We start from the raw sequence: 22,431 nt of genomic DNA on the forward strand, positions 1-22,431 counted from the left end.
GCATTTATGAATCTAAAATATATTTTTAAATAAAAAATAACTCAATATTATTTCGGAACGAAGTAACCTTGGGACAATCTGACATTGACATCGCGATGACAAGTCATAAATTGACAAGTACAGCTGAGAAGGACTGCGAAATGAGTTAGTCAACATATTGATAACAAATAAAAATCCATCCGCAACACTCATAAGATTAAATACAGACAAAATGGAAGATATAGCCCGTCTTGCCTTGGTGGAACAAAGCTTAGGGGGTGTAGACAGCTTCAGTAAAATTCTGTATGAACTTCTTAACGTGATATATCAGATTTTGGAAAACCCTCACGATTATGAGCTAAGAACGTTAAAGAGCGAGGTTTTTAAGAAGGTTTTACATTCCGAGGCATTCACAGATTATCTTAAATACGTCGGATTTCGTGCGGTGAGTTATACAGAGCTTTTAGTCAACAATAAGTTAAATACATTATTTTTACTCTCAACTTCTATTTTCTTTCATTAAGTCTCTTTAGAAGTTTAGATGCTATGAAATTAGCTAAATTAAACTTGTCTTTCATATACCAGGATGGCAATGTGTATGTGTACCCCAAAGAAGAGACTTTGAGTAAGCTGCGGATAGCGCAGGCAGCCATAGAGCGAAAGATTTACTTCTGTTGCGGCTCGGTAAGCCGCGTAAGATCACGCCCCATACGCTCTAACCATAGTCTGCAGCCGAAAAAAGTTAAATTTGCACCATCTAATGTACTGGTAAGTTTTTAAATGCACCAAATGAATTAAATACTTTTTCTTAAATTCAATTTCATTTCAGTTTCAAAGCCTTTTATTATAGAACATACAGTTAATAATATTTAATAAAATATTTATTTATTTATTTATGTGTTTGCAACAACCGTCGGCTCGACATGTCCTTTTGACACAAAGGCCTCCTCCATTGCCTTCCATGCCTCTTCAATTTTCTTAAATTCAATCATCCTTTAATTGATGGAATATGTAATTTATTCTACATGCAACCTTTTTTGTGTTAACTTTATACAGGTACTTTCATTTCAGTCTAGTTAATCCTCATAAGGTGGCTTTAACATGTACACAGCATTTAAATCTAATTGGAAAATTACTTTCCGATAAGGAATGTCACGCTGCACACAATAGGCGTGGCATTCAAAGGGTTTAAAGTTATCTTTCCAAACAACTTTGCCATTGCATTTAGATATTATCACAACTCAGCATGAAAGTGCAATGACAGTATCTCACACACCAGATACCTATTCTGCCCATCCCTTTTTAATTTATATGGTTAGAAAAAGATGGGTATTCTATTTTGGGCATGAGATAATGTTGTGGCACTCTCATGTTCATAATACATAGATATGGAAATATCAGGCCAATTCATAACAAATGCGTAAAAATATTGATACACAGATAACCAAGAACCCGTTCCTGCTAAAAATCGAGATGCTGTTCAACAACATGATCCAGTATGAGAGCGAAGAGCTGCAGGAGCTAGCGCGGGAGCAGATACCAATGGTGACGCTGCAGCTGATGGCCCTGGACCGGGTCCGGGAGCAACAGAAGAAGATTAAATCTGGTAATTTACTATTCTTAACAGCGTCCTTAAGTGAGGATGCTAATTATAAAGAACTATGTACATTAAACTGTTCTTATCTCTATCGCACGCATGTAATTGTATTGCTGTCCCGCCCATGATGCCAGATACTGTGTGAGCTAGTAATATACAGGTGTTAAAAATTAAAGTAAGTATATGATGATTTTACTCCTGACATTTTTTTCATGAATAAATTAACTAAATTATGAGTATGGCTTCTAAATACCGGATTTCTTTCAATACCGGTATTAATACCGGTTTTGAAAGAAACCGGTTTATTATTGTTATTAATACCGAAACTGTCTTCATCAATACCGGGATCCCAGTTTTGACTATGACCCGCTTAAATTTTTTGAGTTTTATTTAAAAAAACCGGGCAAGTGCGAGTCGGACTCGCGCACGAAGGGTTCCGTACCATAATGCAAAAAAACAAAAACAAAAAAAAGCAAAAAAAACGGTCACCCATCCAAGTACTGACCCCTCCCAACGTTGCTTAACTTTGGTCAAAAATCACGTTTGTTGTATGGGAGCCCCATTTAAATCTTTATTTTATTCTGTTTTTAGTATTTGTTGTTATAGCGGCAACAGAAATACATCATCTGTGAAAATTTCAACTGTCTAGCTATCACGGTTCGTGAGATACAGCCTGGTGAAAGACGGACGGACGGACGGACGGACGGACGGATGGACGGACAGCGAAGTCTTAGTAATAGGGTCCCGTTTTACCCTTTGGGTACGGAACCCTAAAAAGCTCACTGTAACGCTAAATATGTATGTCCTTAGCTTGGGATAGTAAACAATAATCGCCATCTGCAATCCCGGTATTGCGGGATCCCGGGATCCCGGTATTGGAAGTCCTAATTGTGAGATATTTTTAACAACACATTTTACTCTTTCTAAAGCCCCCTCCAGACTATGTGCGTGAATCGCGCCGCGACGTCGCGGAGCGAACATATCGCGAAGTTGACGTATGACTCCACACTCGCACACTTCACGGTGATTTCGCACTTTGGTTTGCGGCAAGATGGCGGAAAAGCATCAGCTGATCGAGTTTAACTGTTAGTTATCTATGGCATCATACGTGATTTAGCTGTTTTTCCATTTTGTTTTCTTGTGAAACCGTAAAATATAGCTGCTTAATATAATATAATCATAATACTCGTATAATTATCTTGCCACAGAAGAGCCAAAATAGTGTGTAATGTGGAGTCTTGCAAGTTCGCGCTTCGCGTCTCCTTTGACGCGGGCCGAAATACCGACAAAAAACGGAGAACAAGGCGCGAAGGCGTGATCAATCTGCGAAATCGACGCCACACTTGCGTTCGCGGCTTCGCCCGCGATTCACGCGCATAGTCTGGAGGGGGCTTAATTTCAAACGCTGTAAATGACAGACACAAGTTAAGGCCTTGATCTGTAGGGCTAACTAAGATGGTGGCCTCTTTATCATCTGTCACCACACCTGTCACGTTCCAACAAGTGTATAAGTGCGAAACTGACACATGACATGATACAACAGGCGACAAAACCCCACCATGCTATCCATGCTGTTTCTAAAACCTAGAAAACGTCTTCCAGGTGAAACAAAAGAGTACGACCTCTCGTTCGACGTGGCCCTGCTATTAGAACTGCTCGGCTGGTTCAAGTACAAGTATTTCTCGTGGGTGGACAAGCCGGCGTGCGGGTCTTGCGCCGGACAGACTAACTTCGTGCGCGCGCAGTCCATGTGCGTCGGCAACGAGACCTGCAATGTCGAGGTACTAATACCAGGCGTGGCTCACTCCGCGATTTCGTCGCGTCTACAATCTACAAGTACATGCGGCCCACACCAATTTTGGTGTCTAGCAGTAGTAGTTGCCGCGCACTGCTACGGAACGGACGAGTGCTCGCGCTTACGCTACCTAGTGGTCATATCTGTCGTAATAAACGCGTTTTGTTAGAGAGAGAGCCTTCTGTACCTAGTACATACTATTATTTATTTTGTGCTAATACTAACATTATTATCAAGTGTGAATAGTCTAGAAACGAACCCCTTGGAACCAGGAGACTATTGTTAGGGCTGGTTCAAGTACAAGCAGTGGGGAGACACTCCTTTCGGGCAAACTCGGCTCCTTTCGGCTCGGCAGTGCTCCGAGCAATTATTTGTGTTGGCAGCACTCGACGTCCTTTTTCGTGTACGACCACAGATAAGATAAAGACTTCAATTTCACCACACCCCTAAACACACCACAAATAGCCGAAAGGGATAGTGCTATACATTGGAAAGGGATATCATGATTCGTCCCTGAATCGCTGTCAAACTTCAGTTTTGTAGGAAGTGTCCTTTCTGTACGGTAGTACTATTGTTTATTCTGTGGTACAAGTATTTCTCGTGGGTGGACAAGCCAGCCAGCTTGTGGGTCTTGCGCCGGACAGACATCCTCCAGACTGAGCATAGTCGCGCTACCCCCGCTGCCACAAATATACGGTAGTTTTACTCCATTTTCGAGTCAAAGTGTCTTTGTGTGACGTCCGTGTCTATGAACGGACCAATAACGGCACGGGACTTGCTCACCTCGTCCCCCGCACCCCAGTATTTTTGGCAGCATCGGTTTCATTAAATAATTGTTCTAAACTCCGTCTAGAGGATTCCTAGTTTATGGACTACTGCGCGGGCAGTCCTTGCGCGTGGGCAACGAAACGTGCAAGGTACTGACATGTTCATCCGTTGACAGTCGTCCATTGTTTCAGATCTACTCCTGCCAATCCTGTCACACGGAGACGCAGTTCCCTCGCCACAACGACCCGCGAACTTTACTCCGCACAAGGAAGGGCCGGTGCGGCGAGTGGGCCAACTGCTTCACGCTGCTGTGTCGAGCCTTGTCGTACGAGACGAGATACGTTTATGACACTACCGACCATGTGTGGTGCGAGGTAAGAGTATATATGTTATTAACTTAACACTCCCTTAGTGCCCATACCTATACCTCAGACTCTGCTCACTCCTGACTTGTTACAAGGAAAGGCCGGTGTGGCGAGTAGGCCAACTGTTTCACGCTGCTGTGTCGAGCCTTGTCGTACGAGACGAGATACGTATATGACACCACCGACCATGTGTGGTGCGAGGTAAGAGTCTGTATGTTATTAACTTAACACTCCCTTAGTGCCCCTACCTTTACTTCAGACAGTTCTCACTCCTGACTTGTCACAAGGAAGGGCCGGAGTGGCGAGTGGGCCAACTGTTTCACGCTGCTCTGTCGAGCCTTGTCGTACGAGACGAGATACGTATATGACACCACCGACCATGTGTGGTGCGAGGTAAGAGTCTGTATGTTATTAACTTAACACTCCCTTAGTGCCCCTACCTTTACTTCAGACAGTTCTCACTCCTGACTTGTCACAAGGAAGGGCCGGAGTGGCGAGTGGGCCAACTGTTTCACGCTGCTCTGTCGAGCCTTGTCGTACGAGACGAGATACGTATATGACACCACCGACCATGTGTGGTGCGAAGTAAGAGTCTGTATGTTATTAACTTAACACTCCCTTAGTGCCCCTACCTTTACTTCAGACAGTTCTCACTCCTGACTTGTCACAAGGAAAGGCCGGTGTGGCGAGTGGGCCAACTGTTTCACGCTGCTGTGTCGAGCCTTGTCGTACGAGACGAGATACGTGTATGACACTACCGACCATGTGTGGTGCGAGGTATAGTCACTATAGTTTTCACTTATTATGAGTAAAGAAAAGTACAAAATAATTTCAAAAAGCTTTTGGCAAAAAAATCATTTTTGCTTCAAGCTTTTATCGCAGACTGTACTTTTCTTTCCACAGGCAACTAATACTCAACTATACCGTTCTAAAAACCCCAAACACAATTAGGTTGTGTTGATTTATCACAGAGTTCCTATGGTCACCTCCTGTCTCCATCATCAGATCAGCTCGATGGTACCATATATTGCATTGTCACCCGACTTACATACGTATGCAAAATTTCAGCTTCATTGGAAGTTCGAAAGTGGGTCAAATTTAGCTAACAAGATTTATTAGTTATTTGTTTTACAAGGGGGCAAAGTTGTTGTTTAACCGCTCGTGCTAATATTGATACCTGAGCAAGCGAAAGATTCCAAAATTGAACCACGAGCGTAGTGAGTGGTTCGAAAAATGGAATCTTGAGCGTTGCGAGGGTTTCAAAGCACGAGGGTTAAACAAAATTTGCCCCCGAGTGAAACACAAAATTTTTCACCACACCAACCCGAGGCAAATATTAAATGTAAAATATCAAATAAAATCAAACCAAATCAAATCCAAATGAATGTTATTAAATATATATCATCCAAAATCATCATTTAAAAATCAAATCTACCAGCAAACATAAGAAAACAACTCAAAATTTGCATTTGATTACTTTGCCTCACATGTGGATAAAATGCAACTTTGCTATTCGTTTTTGAAGTGCAAAGTAATTCTTTCCGAGCTGGTGTGGTGAAAACATAATTACATACATAGGTACAGTCAGCAGCAGAAGTTGCTAAGCGGGCGAGTTGTTCAAAATGACCTTGACGCGACTTTATTGTTAAAAGAATAAGAGTGCGTCAAGGTAATTATGAACACCTCGCCCGCTTAGCAACTTCTGCTGCTGACTGTACATTGCAAGTGAAATAAAAGCTTGTAAAAGTATAAGTACGTATAGTTTTTGACTTTTTGCACATAGTAAATTTAATTGAGTTCACAGTGACCAATATTTTTAAACCAGTTGTTCAATAATATTAAACATAAGATCATTAACACACAGTTTGTATAGAAAAGTAGGTCTCAAACTGGCCACATTATTCATTTAATTTGAGTGTGACAACACTTGGAAAACGTCTGTCATCCCATAGCAATTTGACCATCATGTAATTTTAATTTTAGTTGAAACGAACAATATAAGTTTCTTATCTTTTAAAAGCTGTTTTATTATACATACAGCTTTTGTGGTCCTTCGAGCCGGATATGAACCAGCGACCTATGGATATAGCTGTATGTATAATAAAACAGCTTTTAAAAGATAAGAAACTTATATTGTTCGTTTCAACTAAAATTAAAATTACATGATGGTCAAATTGCTATGGGATGACAGACGTTTTCCAAGTGTTGTCACACTCAAATTAAATGAATAATGTGGCCAGTTTGAGACCTACTTTTCTATACAAACTGTGTGTTAATGATCTTAATATGTTTAATATTATTGAACATAGTTGGCCAGGGCAAAGTATACTCACAAGCATGTAGAAGCGTAAATTAAATACATTCAACTATAAGAATATAACAGAAAAATGTTAAAAAAAACGTTTTGATAACAAGGCTAGGCTAATATCAAGCCATATAAATGTAATACTAGATATGCCCGCTATGCAAAAGGGCACAGCAGCCTCTATAAGGACATTCATATCAGGTGTGCAACAGCAATTGTATGCCTTAAAGAATTTACAGCAACCAGTTGATCAATGGGATATGCTCTTGTTATCTATATTAACCAAAAAATTAGATGCATATACCAATAGAGCCTATATGCTCGATAGGAATTCAGATGCCTTGCCAACTGTTGCTGAATTAATTGAATTTCTTGAAAAGCGTGCAATTGCATTGGAAGACAGTAGCACTGGCAATGCCCCTGAATTTAAAGAATATAAAAAGTTTACATCAAACTCACCAAAGGTGGTCAATGTTGCCACAATCACAACCAATAGTTGTTTATACTGCGATCAATCAAGTCATGCTATATATGCTTGCCCTAAATTTAAGATGGCTCCTATAGAAGACCGTCTCAGCTTTGTAAGCAGCAAAAAACTATGTACCAATTGTTTGAGAAAGCATGAAGGTAAGTGCAAGTTTAACTTTTCATGCCTGACATGTAAGCAGAAGCACAATACTTTATTACACAAAGATGCAAGTGATGTTGTAGTTAACAATCATCTGCAAACATCCTCTGATGATGTTTTGCTCCCCACTGTAAAGGTTAAACTATATGATAAAAGGGGCCAAGAAATAGTTATCAGAGCGCTACTGGATTGTGGGGCAATGGGCTCCCTCATATCTACATCTCTGGCAGAAAGGTTAAATTTGAAACCAATATCTGAAGATTCAAACTTGATAGGAGTTTGTAAAAATAACAAAAAGTTGAATAAATATGTCAATGTTAGCGTATACTCTCTAGTGAACAATGTTGAAGTGCAAGTCAAATGCCATGTGGTCAATACTGTCACACCTGATTTACCTCTTGAACCAATTGATTTAACAAAAATGAAAATACCGGACAATATTGTTTTAGCTGATGATGAGTTCCATATCCCAGGTGAAATATTATTAAATAAATAAATAAATAAATAAATAAATATTATAGGACATTCTTACACAGATTGACTAAGCCCCACGGTAAGCTCAAGAAGGCTTGTGTTGTGGGAACTCAGACAACGATATATTATATAATACACAAATACTTAAATACATAGAAAACACCCATGACTCAGGAACAAATATCTGTATCATCATACAAATAAATGCCCTTACTGGGATTCGAACCCAGGACCATCGGCTTCGCAGGCAGGGTCACTACCCACTAGGCCAGACCAGTCGTCAAAGTATTGCTTTTGGGATCTGAGGTTTTATTCAAAACCATATTAGATGGCAAAATTGAAATTCCATGTGGGCCAGTATTGATAAATACATTATTTGGATATATTGTAGGTGGTGGTATGACCGATCAATGTAGTCAAGGAAATCAAGGTCAGCACTTAATCAATAATTTTGCTATATGTAGTGACCATAAATTAGAGGATGTAATGCAACAATTCTGGCTTTCAGAAAGTATTCCTGAGCAAAAACACAATTTAAGCAATGAGTCTCAAAAGGCTGAAAAATATTTTCAAGAGACAACCACTTTGGTTGATAGTCAGTTTCAAGTGAACTTGCCCATTGCTGAGGACTTGGATAAGTTACAAATCGGGGATTCTTTCTCAGTGGCTTTGCAAAGATTTCTAACACTAGAGAGAAAATTTAAAAGGTGTCCAGCCTATTATGATAAATATAAAGAATTTATAGAAGAGTATCTTTCTCTGGGGCATGCCAAAATTGTCGATATTGGTGAATATGATATTCAAAATGGCCCTGTGTACTTTTTAAGTCACCATGCCGTTATAAATTTGGAAAGTTTGACAACTAAGCTCCGGGTTGTATTTAATGGAAGTATGAAATCTAAGTCTGGAGTGTCTTTAAATGATGTCCTTTTAAATGGACCTATGGTCCAGAGTGAACTATTTGACATTCTGCTTCTATGGAGAACCTATATATACACACTTAGCTGTGACGTTACAAAAATGTTTAGGGCCATTCGTATGAATCCTGAGCAAGCTTCTCTTCAAAACATACTGTGGCGTGATACTCCTCGCGAACCCATTAAATGTTTGCAGCTTCAGACAGTTACCTATGGTTTGAAGCCCTCAAATTATTTAGCGACTAGGTGCCTTATTGAGTTAGGTCAAAGGTATAAGGAAAAATATCCATTGGCTGCTGAGGCAATGTTCAAAAGCACCTATGTTGATGATGTTATTACAGGTTCTGATGAACAAGGTCAATTGATTGAGCTGAAGGATCAGCTTATAGATATGTTAAAAAAAGGGGGATTTATACTCCACAAATGGTGTTCTAACCTCCCACAAGTTCTTGATGGAATTCCCAGTGAGCATAAATGTTTAGAAAAGCTAGACATAAATCAAAATAATATTGTCAAAACCTTAGGTTTGAAATGTGACGTTCTTAATGATGAGCTTACATTCAAATGTCCTGCATCGGATGAGACTGAGATTAACACTAAAAGAAAGGTGTTGAGTTATATTGGCCAGATGTTTGACCCTTTGGGTTTGATAGGTCCCATAATAGTAGTTGCTAAATTATTGATGCAAAGACTATGGTCAATTAAAAATTTAAATTGGGACACTATATTACCCCAAGAAGAGCTTAGAAAGTGGAATGCCTTTATAGACAATCTGAAGGGCATGGGAACTCTTGCTATACCTAGATGTGTAAATACTTCCAATAAACTTTATGCCCAATTAATTGGATATGCAGATGCATCTATGAAGGCATTTGGCTGCTGTGTATATTTAAGAATTATAAATTCAGATGAAACAGTAGACACAAATCTACTCTGTTCGAAATCAAAAATATCACCGTTGAATAAAAATATTACTATACCTAAACTAGAATTAAATAGCGCGCTGTTGCTAGCAAAACTAGCACATAGGGTATATAACATCTTAAAATCTAGATTTGACTTGAAAGTATTATTGCACAGTGACTCCCAGATAACCTTAGCATGGATCAAGGGTAGTAGTGGCCCTGCCAAATCAAATACATATGTTGCAAATAGAATTTCACAAATTCAAGCCCTAACCAAGGACTTTCAGTGGCTCTATGTCACCACATCTAACAACCCTGCAGACCTTCTTTCTAGGGGGTGTGATCCACAGAAGCTTATGGTCAACAAGCTTTGGTGGCATGGACCTAGTGATTTGTCCAGGGCTGATTATGAGCATGTGCCTTCAGAAATTAAACTTCCTATTTCTAACATACACAGTGGTGATGTAAGTGTGAACATAATTATCACTCAACCTGCTGATGACCCTCATAACAGCATATTAGATGTTATAAATAAGTACTCTGACTTTAACAAACTCCAAAGAGTTGTTGCATATATTTTGAGATTCTGCTATAACTGCAGAATGCAGAATAATAATGAAAAAATATTAAGCTCTATTATGCCCAAAGAGCTCAATGATGCTCTAACGGCTATGATATCATGCATTCAAAATAAGTATTTTGCTTCAGAGGTCAATGCACTCAAAAATGGTCTACCTATAAAATCTGGCATAGCCAGTTTGCATCCCTTTCTAGATAAAAATGATGTTATGAGAGTGGGAGGCAGGTTACAAAATGCAGAGGACATTCCATATAGTCAAATTCATCCTGCTATATTACCCAAACACTGTCACTTGACCACTATAATCATTCAAAATGAGCATTTGCGACTTAAGCATGCAGGGGCAAGGGCAGTGCTAGGCTCACTTTCAGAGAGGTTCTGGATAATTAGTGGTATATGTCAAGTTAAAAATATTGTAACCAAATGCATTACTTGTGCTAAAATGAAATTCAAGGCTGCTCAACAATTGATGGGTTCGTTGCCAAAGGAGAGGTTAGATGCAGTTAGGCCTTTTCATATAGTTGGCGTAGACTTCTGTGGCCCATTTAATGTTAAAGTAGCACGGATTAGGAACCCAATAATTACCAAAGGATACATTGCTGTCTTTGTTTGTTTTGCGACCAAGGCCCTACATTTGGAGTTGGTCAGCGACCTCACTACAGAGGCATTTTTGGCATGCCTCAAAAGATTCATTTCCAGGCGGGGTATGCCTACTAAGATTTTTTGTGACAATGCGAAGACCTTTAAAGGTGCTTCCAACGAATTAAAAAGGCTTCATGAACTATTCACATCCCAGTCTCACATAGATGCTGTGGAGAACTATTGCCTACCAAACTACATTTAATTTAAGTTTATTCCAAGTTATGCTCCAAAGTTTGGTGGTTTATGGGAGGCTGGAGTGAAGAGCTTTAAACACCATTTTAAACGAATTGTAGGTAATATTGCTTTGACATTTGAAGGCTTGTATACAGTGATGACTGAAATTGAGGCGATTTTAAATTCTAGGCCATTATTGCCTTTGAATTCTGACATTTCAAGCTATGAATATTTGACGCCTGGACACTTTCTTATAGGTAAATCTATGACAAGCTACCCTGAAATAGATTTGTCGAATAAATGTATTGATCGATTAAGGTTTTGGAATATGTTGACAAAAATAAAACAAGATTTCTGGCGGATCTGGTCAAGGGACCTTCCTTACACAGCTTCAAAATCGCCCTAAATGGCAGCATGCTCAGCCCAATTTAAAAGTCGGCGACCTTGTAATTGTTAGAACAGACAATAATATTAAACCTTTAAACTGGCCTATGGCGAGAGTCATTAAGATAATCCCTGGACCTGATGGTAGGGTCAGAGTTGTAGAGGTGAAGATGAATAATAAAATATACACTAGATCACTTCAAAAAATCTGTCCATTGTCCATTTAAGCTTGTCTTGTATAAGCTGTTTTACTTATGTTTATGTGGCTTAATATCCGATCCTAAGACTCAGACTCTGTCGTAGGGCTAGACATAAGTAATTAATTATTTTAAGAGCTAAACGAGCAGTTAGCAATTAATGTTTTATTGTTATAATGTAAAAGAAGATTTACATTTTTCTGTTATATTCTTATAGTTGAATGTATTTAATTTACGCTTCTACATGCTTGTGAGTATACTTTGCCCTGGCCAACTATGTTCAATAATATTAAACATAAGATCATTAACACACAGTTTGTATAGAAAAGTAGGTCTCAAACTGGCCACATTATTCATTTAATTTGAGTGTGACAACACTTGGGAAACGTCTGTCATCCCATAGCAATTTGACCATCATGTAATTTTAATTTTAGTTAAAACGAACAATATAAGTTTCTTATCTTTTAAAAGCTGTTTTATTATACACCAGTCTTCGAACACTGATTTACAAATATCATTGGTCATTTAATAATAGGTCCTGCTAATAATGGCATTTAATTAGGGTTTCTGCTCGAGAATTCCCGAGGCGAGAAATCTCGAGAAATTTGTCCTAAGTCGAGACGGGAAAAAAATATTCAATGCCTCGAGAACTCGAGAAATAAATCTCTTGTGATAAGTAAAAAGATAACACGCGTATAACATGATGATGATGTGTCTACAATGTATTTCTTTAGGTAGTTAAATAAATATGAACAATGTTTTTTTTAGGTTTTCAGGTAGGAACTTACGTAAAACCTTTATTACCAACCAAATAAAAAACTAACTTGATCCGTCCCCTATCCCTAGCTAGAAAGCTTTAACCGATTATCATGTTTTGAAACTTTTAAACTATCATGATTTATGACACACATGTAGTGTCTTTTTATTGAAAAACGCTATAAAAAAAATGTAACGAATTATAGGACTATGTAATAAGTTTAATAACAAATATTATAAAACTAAATTATTAATTGATAAATCAAATCATCCCAATATATTCCTATTAGCAAAATATTACAATTTTAGCAGCTTTATTGTTACGTTGAGTAAGTACGAGTAATTAATATTACGTAGTAATACTTATGTAAGTTTTGTCACATCGAGTTAAAATTTATTGACTTGAATATCGCTGCCTAATAAAATACCATATTGTAGTTTGTTTACATTTTGTTGAATACCTAAAGAAATACACTATAGCATAACACATTGCCGGTGCGCACGCCTGCACCAATAGTTTTTTTTTGTTGTTGTATTTTTGATTATTAAGTGCAATTTATGGTGACTAAAAATGTACCATATGTTTGATTATTGATCTCACCTACGATTCCTACGAGTCTGATTTATAAAAAAAGCAAAAAAAAATTCATAACATGGTGTTTTTCGGAGCTTTCAAAATTTCTCGAGATACTCGAGAAACTCGAGAAATCTTGATCGAGAATTCCCGTGCCTCGAGAAATTAAAAAGGTCGAGAAACCAGAAACCCTACATTTAATTTACTAAAACAATTATTTTTTTATTTCAGATTTTCGACGTAGAATCAAACCAATGGCTCCACGTGGACCCGTGCGAGGGCAAATTCAACACGCCCCTCATGTACTGTCACGGCTGGGGCAAAAAGCTGTCATACGTCATAGCCGTGTCGCGGGACGATCTTCAGGACGTGACGTGGAGATACACTATGGACCATAAGGAGGTGAGCTCTATTTAAAAATAAGGTTTAGTTTTGGACAAACTCAACACACCACTCGCGTACTGTCACGACTGGGGCAAAAAGTTGTCATACGTCATAGCCGTGTCACGGGACGATCTTCGGGACGTGACGTGGAGATACACTATGAATCATAAGGAAGTAAGCTCTATTTAATAAATAAGGTTTAGTTTTAGGCAAACTCAACACACCTCTCATGTACTGTCACGGCTGGGGCAAAAAGCTGTCATACGTCATAGCCGTGTCACGGGACGATCTTCAGGACGTGACGTGGAGATACACTATGGACCATAAGGAAGTAAGCTCTATTTAAAAAATAAGGTATAGTTTTGGGCAAACTCAACACACCTCTCGTGTACTGTCACGACTGGGGCAAAAGAGTTGTCATACGTCATAGCCGTGTCACGGGACGATCATCAAGATGTTACCTGGAGATACACTATGAATCATAAGGAGGTGAGCTCTATTTAATACGAAATAAGGTTTAGTTTTGAATAAACTTCGGTTTATTTACCAATAACAAACAAAATTATAATAAAAACAACATTAAAATTAAAACTCAAATTTAAGAGATTCTAAATTAACTTATAAGTAAAAAATGCTCCCCAGGTTCAGTTTGAGGTGAATTATGTTTTTTATTACTGCCACGGTTGTGACATCAGGTTGTTCTATTCTATGTAATCGCCGTGTCAAATGTAGATATGGATCATAAGGAGTTTTATTATAACTTTAGTCTATTTTTATGTGATACTAACACCAGTAACAATATATTAATGTTCATTAACCATGTATGGACCTTTAGTCTGGTTAAATGATTTTTATTTATTATTTATGAATAAATGTTCAACATGGTATTCTTTAAGAAGCGGGTATTTAGAGTTCTCAAGGGTCGGCAACGCTTAAGTGGCTCCTGTGATGTTGCTTATGTTTATGTCCATGGGCGACGATGACCGCTTCCCATCAGGCCGCACCTGCTCATTTGCTACATTAAAAAAAAACAACGGGTTGCACTCCGGGAGTGCCGACAGAAGTGAAAACTCAATGACTAAAGGGTGAGTACTATTAAATTGTCGCTAACATAATCCGTTTTTTTTTCTAGACTCTCAACCTTTTTGGTAAAACTTATTATACAGGGCGTCCCACGGCGATGCCACATGGAGGGAAAGTACCTTAAATATCATAGATAGCATATTTTGCTGAAAGAAGACTTCATTTTATTTTTAAAACTTAGTAAAGTTGCATTCATACTTTTTTATTTTTTTTTGAAAAAAAATGTATGGAAAAAAATTATCGCGTCATTGGAGGAAAAGTACCTTAATTATTGTAAATGAACATCTTACTGAAAGAAGACATTATTTCGATTTAAAAAAACAAGTTGAATTGCATTTTAAATAATTTCATGGTTAAACCGGGAATCGAACCCGCTACACGAGAAAAAAAAATACCTTGTAGCTTTGTCATACCGATCGAAAGGCTTCAATGTGAGAATTATTTTTTTGGTACAAGGTATTTTTTTTTCTCGTGTAGCGGGTTCGATTCCCGGTTTAACCATGAAATTATTTAAAATGCAATTCAACTTGTTTTTTTAAATCGAAATAATGTCTTCTTTCAGTAAGATGTTCATTTACAATAATTAAGGTACTTTTCCTCCAATGACGCGATAATTTTTTTCCATACATTTTTTTTCAAAAAAAATTAAAAAAGTATGAATGCAACTTTACTAAGTTTTAAAAATAAAATGAAGTCTTCTTTCAGCAAAATATGCTATCTATGATATTTAAGGTACTTTCCCTCCATGTGGCATCGCCGTGGGACGCCCTGTATATATCAAAATTAGAATGTATTGGCATCTTTTATTCTTAAAAAAAAACATTCACTTGTATTTGTCTTTCAAGATGTCGTCAAAAGAAAAAAGCGTGCGCGATTTAATTTTGCAAAAATTTACTATGAATCCCTATATATCTACTTTGGAACTTGCAAAATCGTGCAATACAACTCGGAGAACAGTGCAAAGGACCATAAAAAAGCTAAAACGAGGTAAAACTACTGAAAGAAAGCAGCGAGAGGGTCATCCGACAAGAAAACGGAACAAAAAGTTGGAATCAAAGGTGTGTAAGCTGTTTGATCAAAATCCGGCTATTTCGTCCCGAGATGTGTCCAAAAAAGTTGGAACAAGCCAAAGCAATGTACAAAAAATAAAAAAAAACTGCGGTATTGTTACATACAAAAAACAAAAAGCTCCGAAAAGAACGGTTGATCAGTATAATCGAGCAGTTCGACGTTCTAGATTATTGTACGCCTTGTTTGTTCAAAATACAGCAGGTTGCTTAATCATTGATGACGAAACGTATGTAAAGGCTGATTTCAATTCAATACCAGGCAATCAATACTTTTCTTCCCGCAACGTCTCGGGTCTGCCTGAATCAGAAAAAGTGATTCCAGTCGAGAAATTTGCCAAAAAGTTCCTCGTGTGGCAAGCGATATGCCAGTGCGGTATGAGAAGTTCGCCTTTTGTAACCACTGGCACAATTAACACAGATATTTATATATCCGAATGCCTAAAGAAAAGGTTGTTGCCACTTATTAAAAAGCACAATTGTTCGACATTATTTTGGCCGGATTTGGCAAGTTGCCATTATTCATCTAGAGCTATGGATTGGTATAATTTGAATTCTGTCGATGTTGTACCAAAGGGATTAAATCCGCCAAATTGCCCAGAATTACGGCCGATAGAAAAATACTGGGCAAATATAAAAACAAAATTGCGGAAAACATGCCAACCGGCCACATCATTGCCCGATTTCAAAAGGAAGTGGATTAAATGTACTAAACTTATCACAAATGATTCCGTGCAAAATTCTATGAGTCGGGTCAAGAGTAAAGTCCGAGAATTCTCACGTCGTGCTTTAGACAAACAATAAAACGGTTTTAGCTCGCCTATTTTATCATAAACTTACCAATAATAAACATTTTTGAATTTTATTGTATATTATTTTATTGTATAAAATTTTATTCAAATTGCGACAATTTAATAGTACTCACCCTTTAGTCCAAAATGTCTGCAGCACTATGTATAATTGACCCATCCCCCTTTCTATTGAAAAACTTTAGTTCCGAAATTCCTGGCCAGTGAGCTTAAATTTGTAGCGTTAATTGTTTAAAATTCGAATAGATATTGTAAAGTTACCTTGCAGACCTCGCATCTAAATATATTTGGTCATGATATTTTGAGTTTTATTCACCAGTACTAGAGTTCACTTTTATTAGCGATTTCATCAAGATGTAGCTTTATTGAATTATATTTGAGTGATATAAAGTTAGAATGTAACTGTGAGATCCTCGTATTTCAGCCCGTACAAGATTAGAACATTGAGCTTTATTGCTTAATATAAAAGTCCAGTTTTAAATAATTGACCTGATTATGATACGTTATGGCTAAAGTTCTTTGGTGAATAACATTGTCCGTGACACATGACGTCAGCGTTACGTTACGCGTTACGCTGAATCGAGTTTATCATTTTTTCCTCACCTCAAAAAGTGCTCAGCGCCGCTAAAGAAGTTTTCACTTCACAAAAGTTCGTTTTTCCAGGTACTCACTCGTCGGAACCTGTGCAGCGAGGGAGAGTTACTGTCGACAATTCTGTCCCTCCGCGAACACCGACAACGACAAGTGTCGGCGGCGAGACGGAGCTGCCTCGCGCGCCGCACGCTGCAGGAACTCGTACAGCTTATGGTAGAAAGGTAAGAATACTTAGGGCATACTGAAAATTCCTGGAACTGGTCACTTAGAAAAAATAAGTCGTCTCATATATCAGAATCCAGAAACTTTCAGTATGGCCCACGTAAAGCTGGAACACTATGGTTGGGCTATCACAGGGGTCGGCAACCGCGGCTCTTTGGAGGTACAATTGCGGCTCTTTACGTGACCCATAAACTCACTCACTGGTTACTCAGTCGTCGGAACCTGTGCTGTGCAGCGAGAGGGAGTTACTGTCAACAATCCTGTCCCTTCGCGAACACCGACAACGACAAGTGTCGGCGGCGAGACGGAGCTGCCTCGCGCGCCGCACGCTGCAGGAACTCGTACAGCTTATGGTAGAAAGGTAAGAAAAATGCTGGAACACTATGGTTGGGCTGTCACAGGGGTCGGCAACCGCGGCTCTTTGAAGGTACAATTGCGGCTCTTTACGTGACCCATAAACTCACTCACTCACTGGTTACTCACTCGTGGGACCCTGTGCAGTGAGGGAGAGTTACTGTCAACGATTCTGTCCCTCCGGGAACACCGACAACGACAAGTGTCGGCGGCGAGACGGAGCTGCCTCGCGCGCCGCACGCTGCAGGAACTCGTACAGCTTATGGTAGAAAGGTAAGAATACTTAGGGCATACTGAAAATTCCTGGAACTGGTCACTTAGAAAAAATAAGTCGTCTCATATATCAGAATCCAGAAACTTTCAGTATGGCCCACGTAAAGCTGGAACACTATGGTTGGGCTATCACAGGGGTCGGCAACCGCGGCTCTTTGGAGGTACAATTGTGGCTCTTTACGTGACCCATAAGATGAACCCTTGAGAGTTCTTACACCACTGAAAACAACATTTGCGGCTCTAAGCTTCCTTAAACAGGTGATTTATATTGCAGTTGACTCTTCTACTCAAACAAAACTTTGTCGATCCCTGGGCTAGGGTTACCTGATGTCAGGAATTTTCCTGACATGTCAAGAATTATGGCGATTTGTCAGGAATGCAGACGGAATAAGAATATATCAGGAATTTTAGTGATTAACAGACTTTTATATTATAATACTCTTTTTTTAATAAAATAAATCCCTGTTGTTTCAGAAAACCGAGCGAATACGAATCACACGGGCGGATATCGGGCGAGCGAGCGTGGCGAACACAGCGGGGGGAGGCGGGGAGACACACGTTCAAACTGACAAGCAAGGGCACATACGAGATCAAGTACTACTCCGCACTCGACAAATATGAGGTACTGTTTAGAATTAATTGAACTCAAAAACTTGAAAATAATTAAAGTATGGGGTTTTAAAGCGCATGGGTGTCTAATGACACTCTTTTAGACTAACTCATGCTACTGATTGTTATTAAATACCCTACCTACTCATTGAGGTTAAAATGCATGGTGCCTTGAAAAACCTAGTATTATAATTTTGGCCTTATTGCACCGCCGTACGGGCCCGCGATATCATAGGTATTGAATTGTTATTTTTAACAAAAACAAAGTAATCGGCCGGAAACATAATACTACCCTTAGAGCATTTAATAACTGGAGTGGCCATTAAGAGCTTACCCCTCTGCCGAAAAACTTGCACAATTGTATGGACTGACATGGCTATTTGTACGTTACGTACAAATCGTGTAGAAATAGGAATACATTTGACGTCCCCTCCCCCGCAAAAATCGGCAGAATGTTTCGTAAAGAAAATGACAGCGATGACATCTCCAGTTACTAAATACTCTAAGCTACTACTGTACAGAAATAAAACTTCCAACAAAACCGAAGTATGACAGCGATTCAGGGACGAACGTATGTTATACCTACCCTTTCTAATGTATCGCACTATCCCTTTCGGCTATTTACAGTTGTGAAATTTCAATACATTACGTATCTTATCAGTGGTTGGGCACGCAAAGGGACGTCAAGTTATGACAACCCTAATAATAATTGCTCGTAGCAACGCTGAGCCGAACGGAGCCGAGAGCGCCCGAAAGGTCCAGTTACACCCCAATTATAAGGGCCACCAAGCCACTAACCCGGGGTTATCCCGTTAAACCGTTAAAACCTCAATAAATTAAAAAAAATTGTATTGGTAACCCTGGTAACTCCAGGTTTAACCGGTTAACCCCGGGTTAGTGGGATGTCAATGGCGCTAAGTTGTTGTTTTTGCAGGTCCTGTTGGATGGGAAGCTGATTCAGCAGATCGACACCTGGGAGGCCGGCGTTTACGAGGCCCAGGATGTGTTCAGGAAGGTCGAACACGACTGGCGCATGGTCTACCTCGCCAGGGAAGGTATATACAGTGTGAAAAGATAAGTCGGGCCCTGGAGGGAAACTACCTTAAATCTTTAAGCTGGCTCATTTTACTTAAAGGAGACATTCCTTTATTTTTAAAAATAAACAAAACTGTATTCAAAGAATTTTTATTTTTTTCCTTCAATTTGGCTTGTCTAAAAAATTCTTGAGTACTAAATATTAGATTTTATGGATATTTTGTACGACAGACGAGTGTAAGACCTAATGTTTCTTGGAGAAATGTTATCATTAACATTAACTGTATCGACTAGTAGAATAAAATTGCGAATTTTTATTTTTTGGAATTTTTAGACGGTTCGAGTCCCGGGCGAGGCAAGCGAGTTTTAGAAAAACTTTGAATGCAGTTTTGTTTCTTTTCAAAAATAAAGGAATGTCTCCTTTAAGTAAAATGAGCCAGCTTAAGGATTTAAGGTAGTTTCCCTCCAGGGCCCGACTTATCTTTCCACACTGTATAACAGCTCCCAATGTAATTAAATTAATTTACAACTTTTAAGTGTGCAAAAAAATATATGTACGACTTAAACTTTTAACATTACTTTGTAAGTGTTATTTGTAGGGTTCCGTACCTCATAAAGGAAAAATGGAACCCTTATAGGATCACTCGTGCGTCTGTCTGTCTGCCCCACCGTCCTCCCGCCCCCCCCCCCCTATCTCCAAAACTACTGGCCTACACGAAATAGTTTTTTACCTATAGATTTAAAGAGATGACAGGAAAACCTATTAGAAATGTGCAGTCAAGCGTGAGTCGGACTTAATTACTTAGTTTTTAATACTACGGACTTTTTAAAGACATTTCATTCGAGTTCCACATAAAAAAACATTAGATAATGTACGTAACCCTTGGAACGCGAGTTCGACTCGCACTTGCCCCGATTCTAAACTGCAGTTTCCACTTACATTTTCAGCTTTACGTTTATTTCCAACAGAGGGCGCGACATACGGCCGTGTGAGCTGGCGGCTCGAGGCAGGCGAGAAGCTGACTGGCACCTCGTTAGAGGCTGTGGTGCCGCGTACGGAATACGAGGACGGGCAAGTCACTGTGTCACTGCGATTCGACGACGCGCCGGCTCAAACTGCACCCAAAAACGGTAAGTACAGTCGTACCGAAGACATATGTAACTTCGTATAAGATGAATAAAGTCTAAGGAAAAAACGTGCCTCGGAAATCAAGAAAAAGTAATTCTCGGATAGATGCCGCACACACCTTTAGCCTTTGCTCGGCTAGATGGCGTGACGACACCGTTTCATATTTAACAATAACAACAACCATACTCGTAGATATCAGTGAATGAACATGGATCAAAATGATATAAAAATAATAAAATCATTTATCCATATATATACATTTTTTTGATAATTTTATACGCTTTCATTTTGAGTTTTAGTCGTGTGTCGATAGATGGCAGTAAATTTACTGTGACTACAAAATTTACAGGACAGGACCCCTCTGTACGATCTATTCTTTTTGGTCGTACGGTTTTAAAATGTCGGAATCCACTTGAGAGATTATCTGCCGATGAATAGCATTGTTTTCTTCTGTTAAACCAAACCGCTAATTACGTGTGCAAAGTAAAATTAATAGTTTAAAAAACACTAGAAAAACACGCTTGATGCCTGATCGTGTTCAAAGTCCATTACGTGACCTTTCTCACAAGTGCAAACACGACTATGATACGATATTCCTGTATTCCATCATGGAATGCCAGTGCCTATCTTCCGGCTTTATCATCAGACCTTGAAACCTAATCGTGGTCAAAGTTAATTACAAGACTTCTAACAAATCCTACCCAGCTATGATACGATGTTCCATCATGAAGTTCCAGTTCATATCTTCCGGCTCCATCATCAGATCAGTTCGACAGTACCATATTATTGTATTGTCATCAGAACTACATACAGCTGCCAATTTTCATGACGCTACGATCCTTGGAAGATGGTTAAATTAGTTACCTTAGATTCCATTACATAGTTAGTTACATACAGGTCGACCTAATTAAAGCGTGTTAAAAAGCACTAACAACAAAAGATTCCATACAGATAACAACTTTACCGCTTAAAGAATAGAGTTATAATTACAATAGCAGGTACTCGATACCCATAGGACCTTTTGGAATTTGGAGCCGTGGTCGCCCAGGTGTATGGTGTATGTCTGTTTCATGTTTAATTTCCAAAAGGTTCTATATCGAGAAGGTTCTATACTACTCTCTCCTTCAAGCGGTAAAGGTGATATTTGAGCGCTTTAAATTAAAAAAATGCCCCCAAACGCGAATACTTTCATGCCTTAACGCATTCTCTACCAGTCAACCAATGGGTTAAACCAGAAAGATTAAGTAAGTGCAGTGTCTTTTACTTTTATGTTGTTTACAGACCGGCTGACGTACTCGTGCCGTTGGTCATCATGCGTTGTGTCGGCGGCGCTGTCCGGCGGCGGCGGCGCGGGCTGGCAGCGCGCGCAGCTCGCGCGCCAGGCCGCCGCCGACACCGCACCTGCGTTAACTCTGCGCGCCGTGCTGCAGTAGCTACAGTAAGTAGCTGTATATTTCTATAACCTGTTGACAGATCGGCTCACATACAGTGATCTGCAATAGTATGTTTCTCTTCGAAGGCCGTACAAATATCTGACACGATCTTATTTGTAGAGCCCTAACAGCGTGTCACATATTTTTGCCGCCTTCAAAGAGTAACATACTATTGCCGGTGACTGTACTTCTGCCGCTGATAGAGGGAGCGAAAGACAGTCTACCTGCTAAGTATCATAAGAGCTAATGTAATAGCCGTAACAGACTACCGCACCGGGCAATGACCTTGGTGCGGTAAAAATATCTCTTTCTCGCTCTAACTTATAGCTGCGTCCTTAACGCACGTACGGCGACCTTGCGCCATCGATACGTGCGCCGTACCGCACCAAGGACACGGTC

At 39.2% G+C, this 22,431-nt stretch overlaps 1 protein-coding gene across 1 annotated transcript; it reads left to right on the plus strand.

Annotated features, from left to right (window-relative positions):
* The first annotated feature begins 66 nt into the window (after window positions 1-66).
* Window positions 67-22,032, plus strand: LOC134671788 (peptide-N(4)-(N-acetyl-beta-glucosaminyl)asparagine amidase). The gene is made up of 11 exons (XM_063529617.1): window positions 67-424; window positions 565-747; window positions 1,420-1,585; window positions 3,179-3,357; window positions 4,331-4,513; window positions 13,272-13,442; window positions 17,047-17,198; window positions 18,301-18,448; window positions 19,370-19,490; window positions 20,440-20,601; window positions 21,881-22,032. The coding sequence occupies exons 1-11, from the start codon at window positions 212-214 to the stop codon at window positions 22,030-22,032; spliced, it is 1,830 nt and encodes a 609-aa protein (XP_063385687.1). The 5' UTR covers window positions 67-211.
* The last annotated feature ends 399 nt before the right edge of the window (window positions 22,033-22,431 follow it).

Source organism: Cydia fagiglandana, chromosome 16, assembly GCF_963556715.1.
Source record: "Cydia fagiglandana chromosome 16, ilCydFagi1.1, whole genome shotgun sequence".
NCBI classification, from domain to species: Eukaryota; Metazoa; Arthropoda; class Insecta; order Lepidoptera; family Tortricidae; genus Cydia; species Cydia fagiglandana.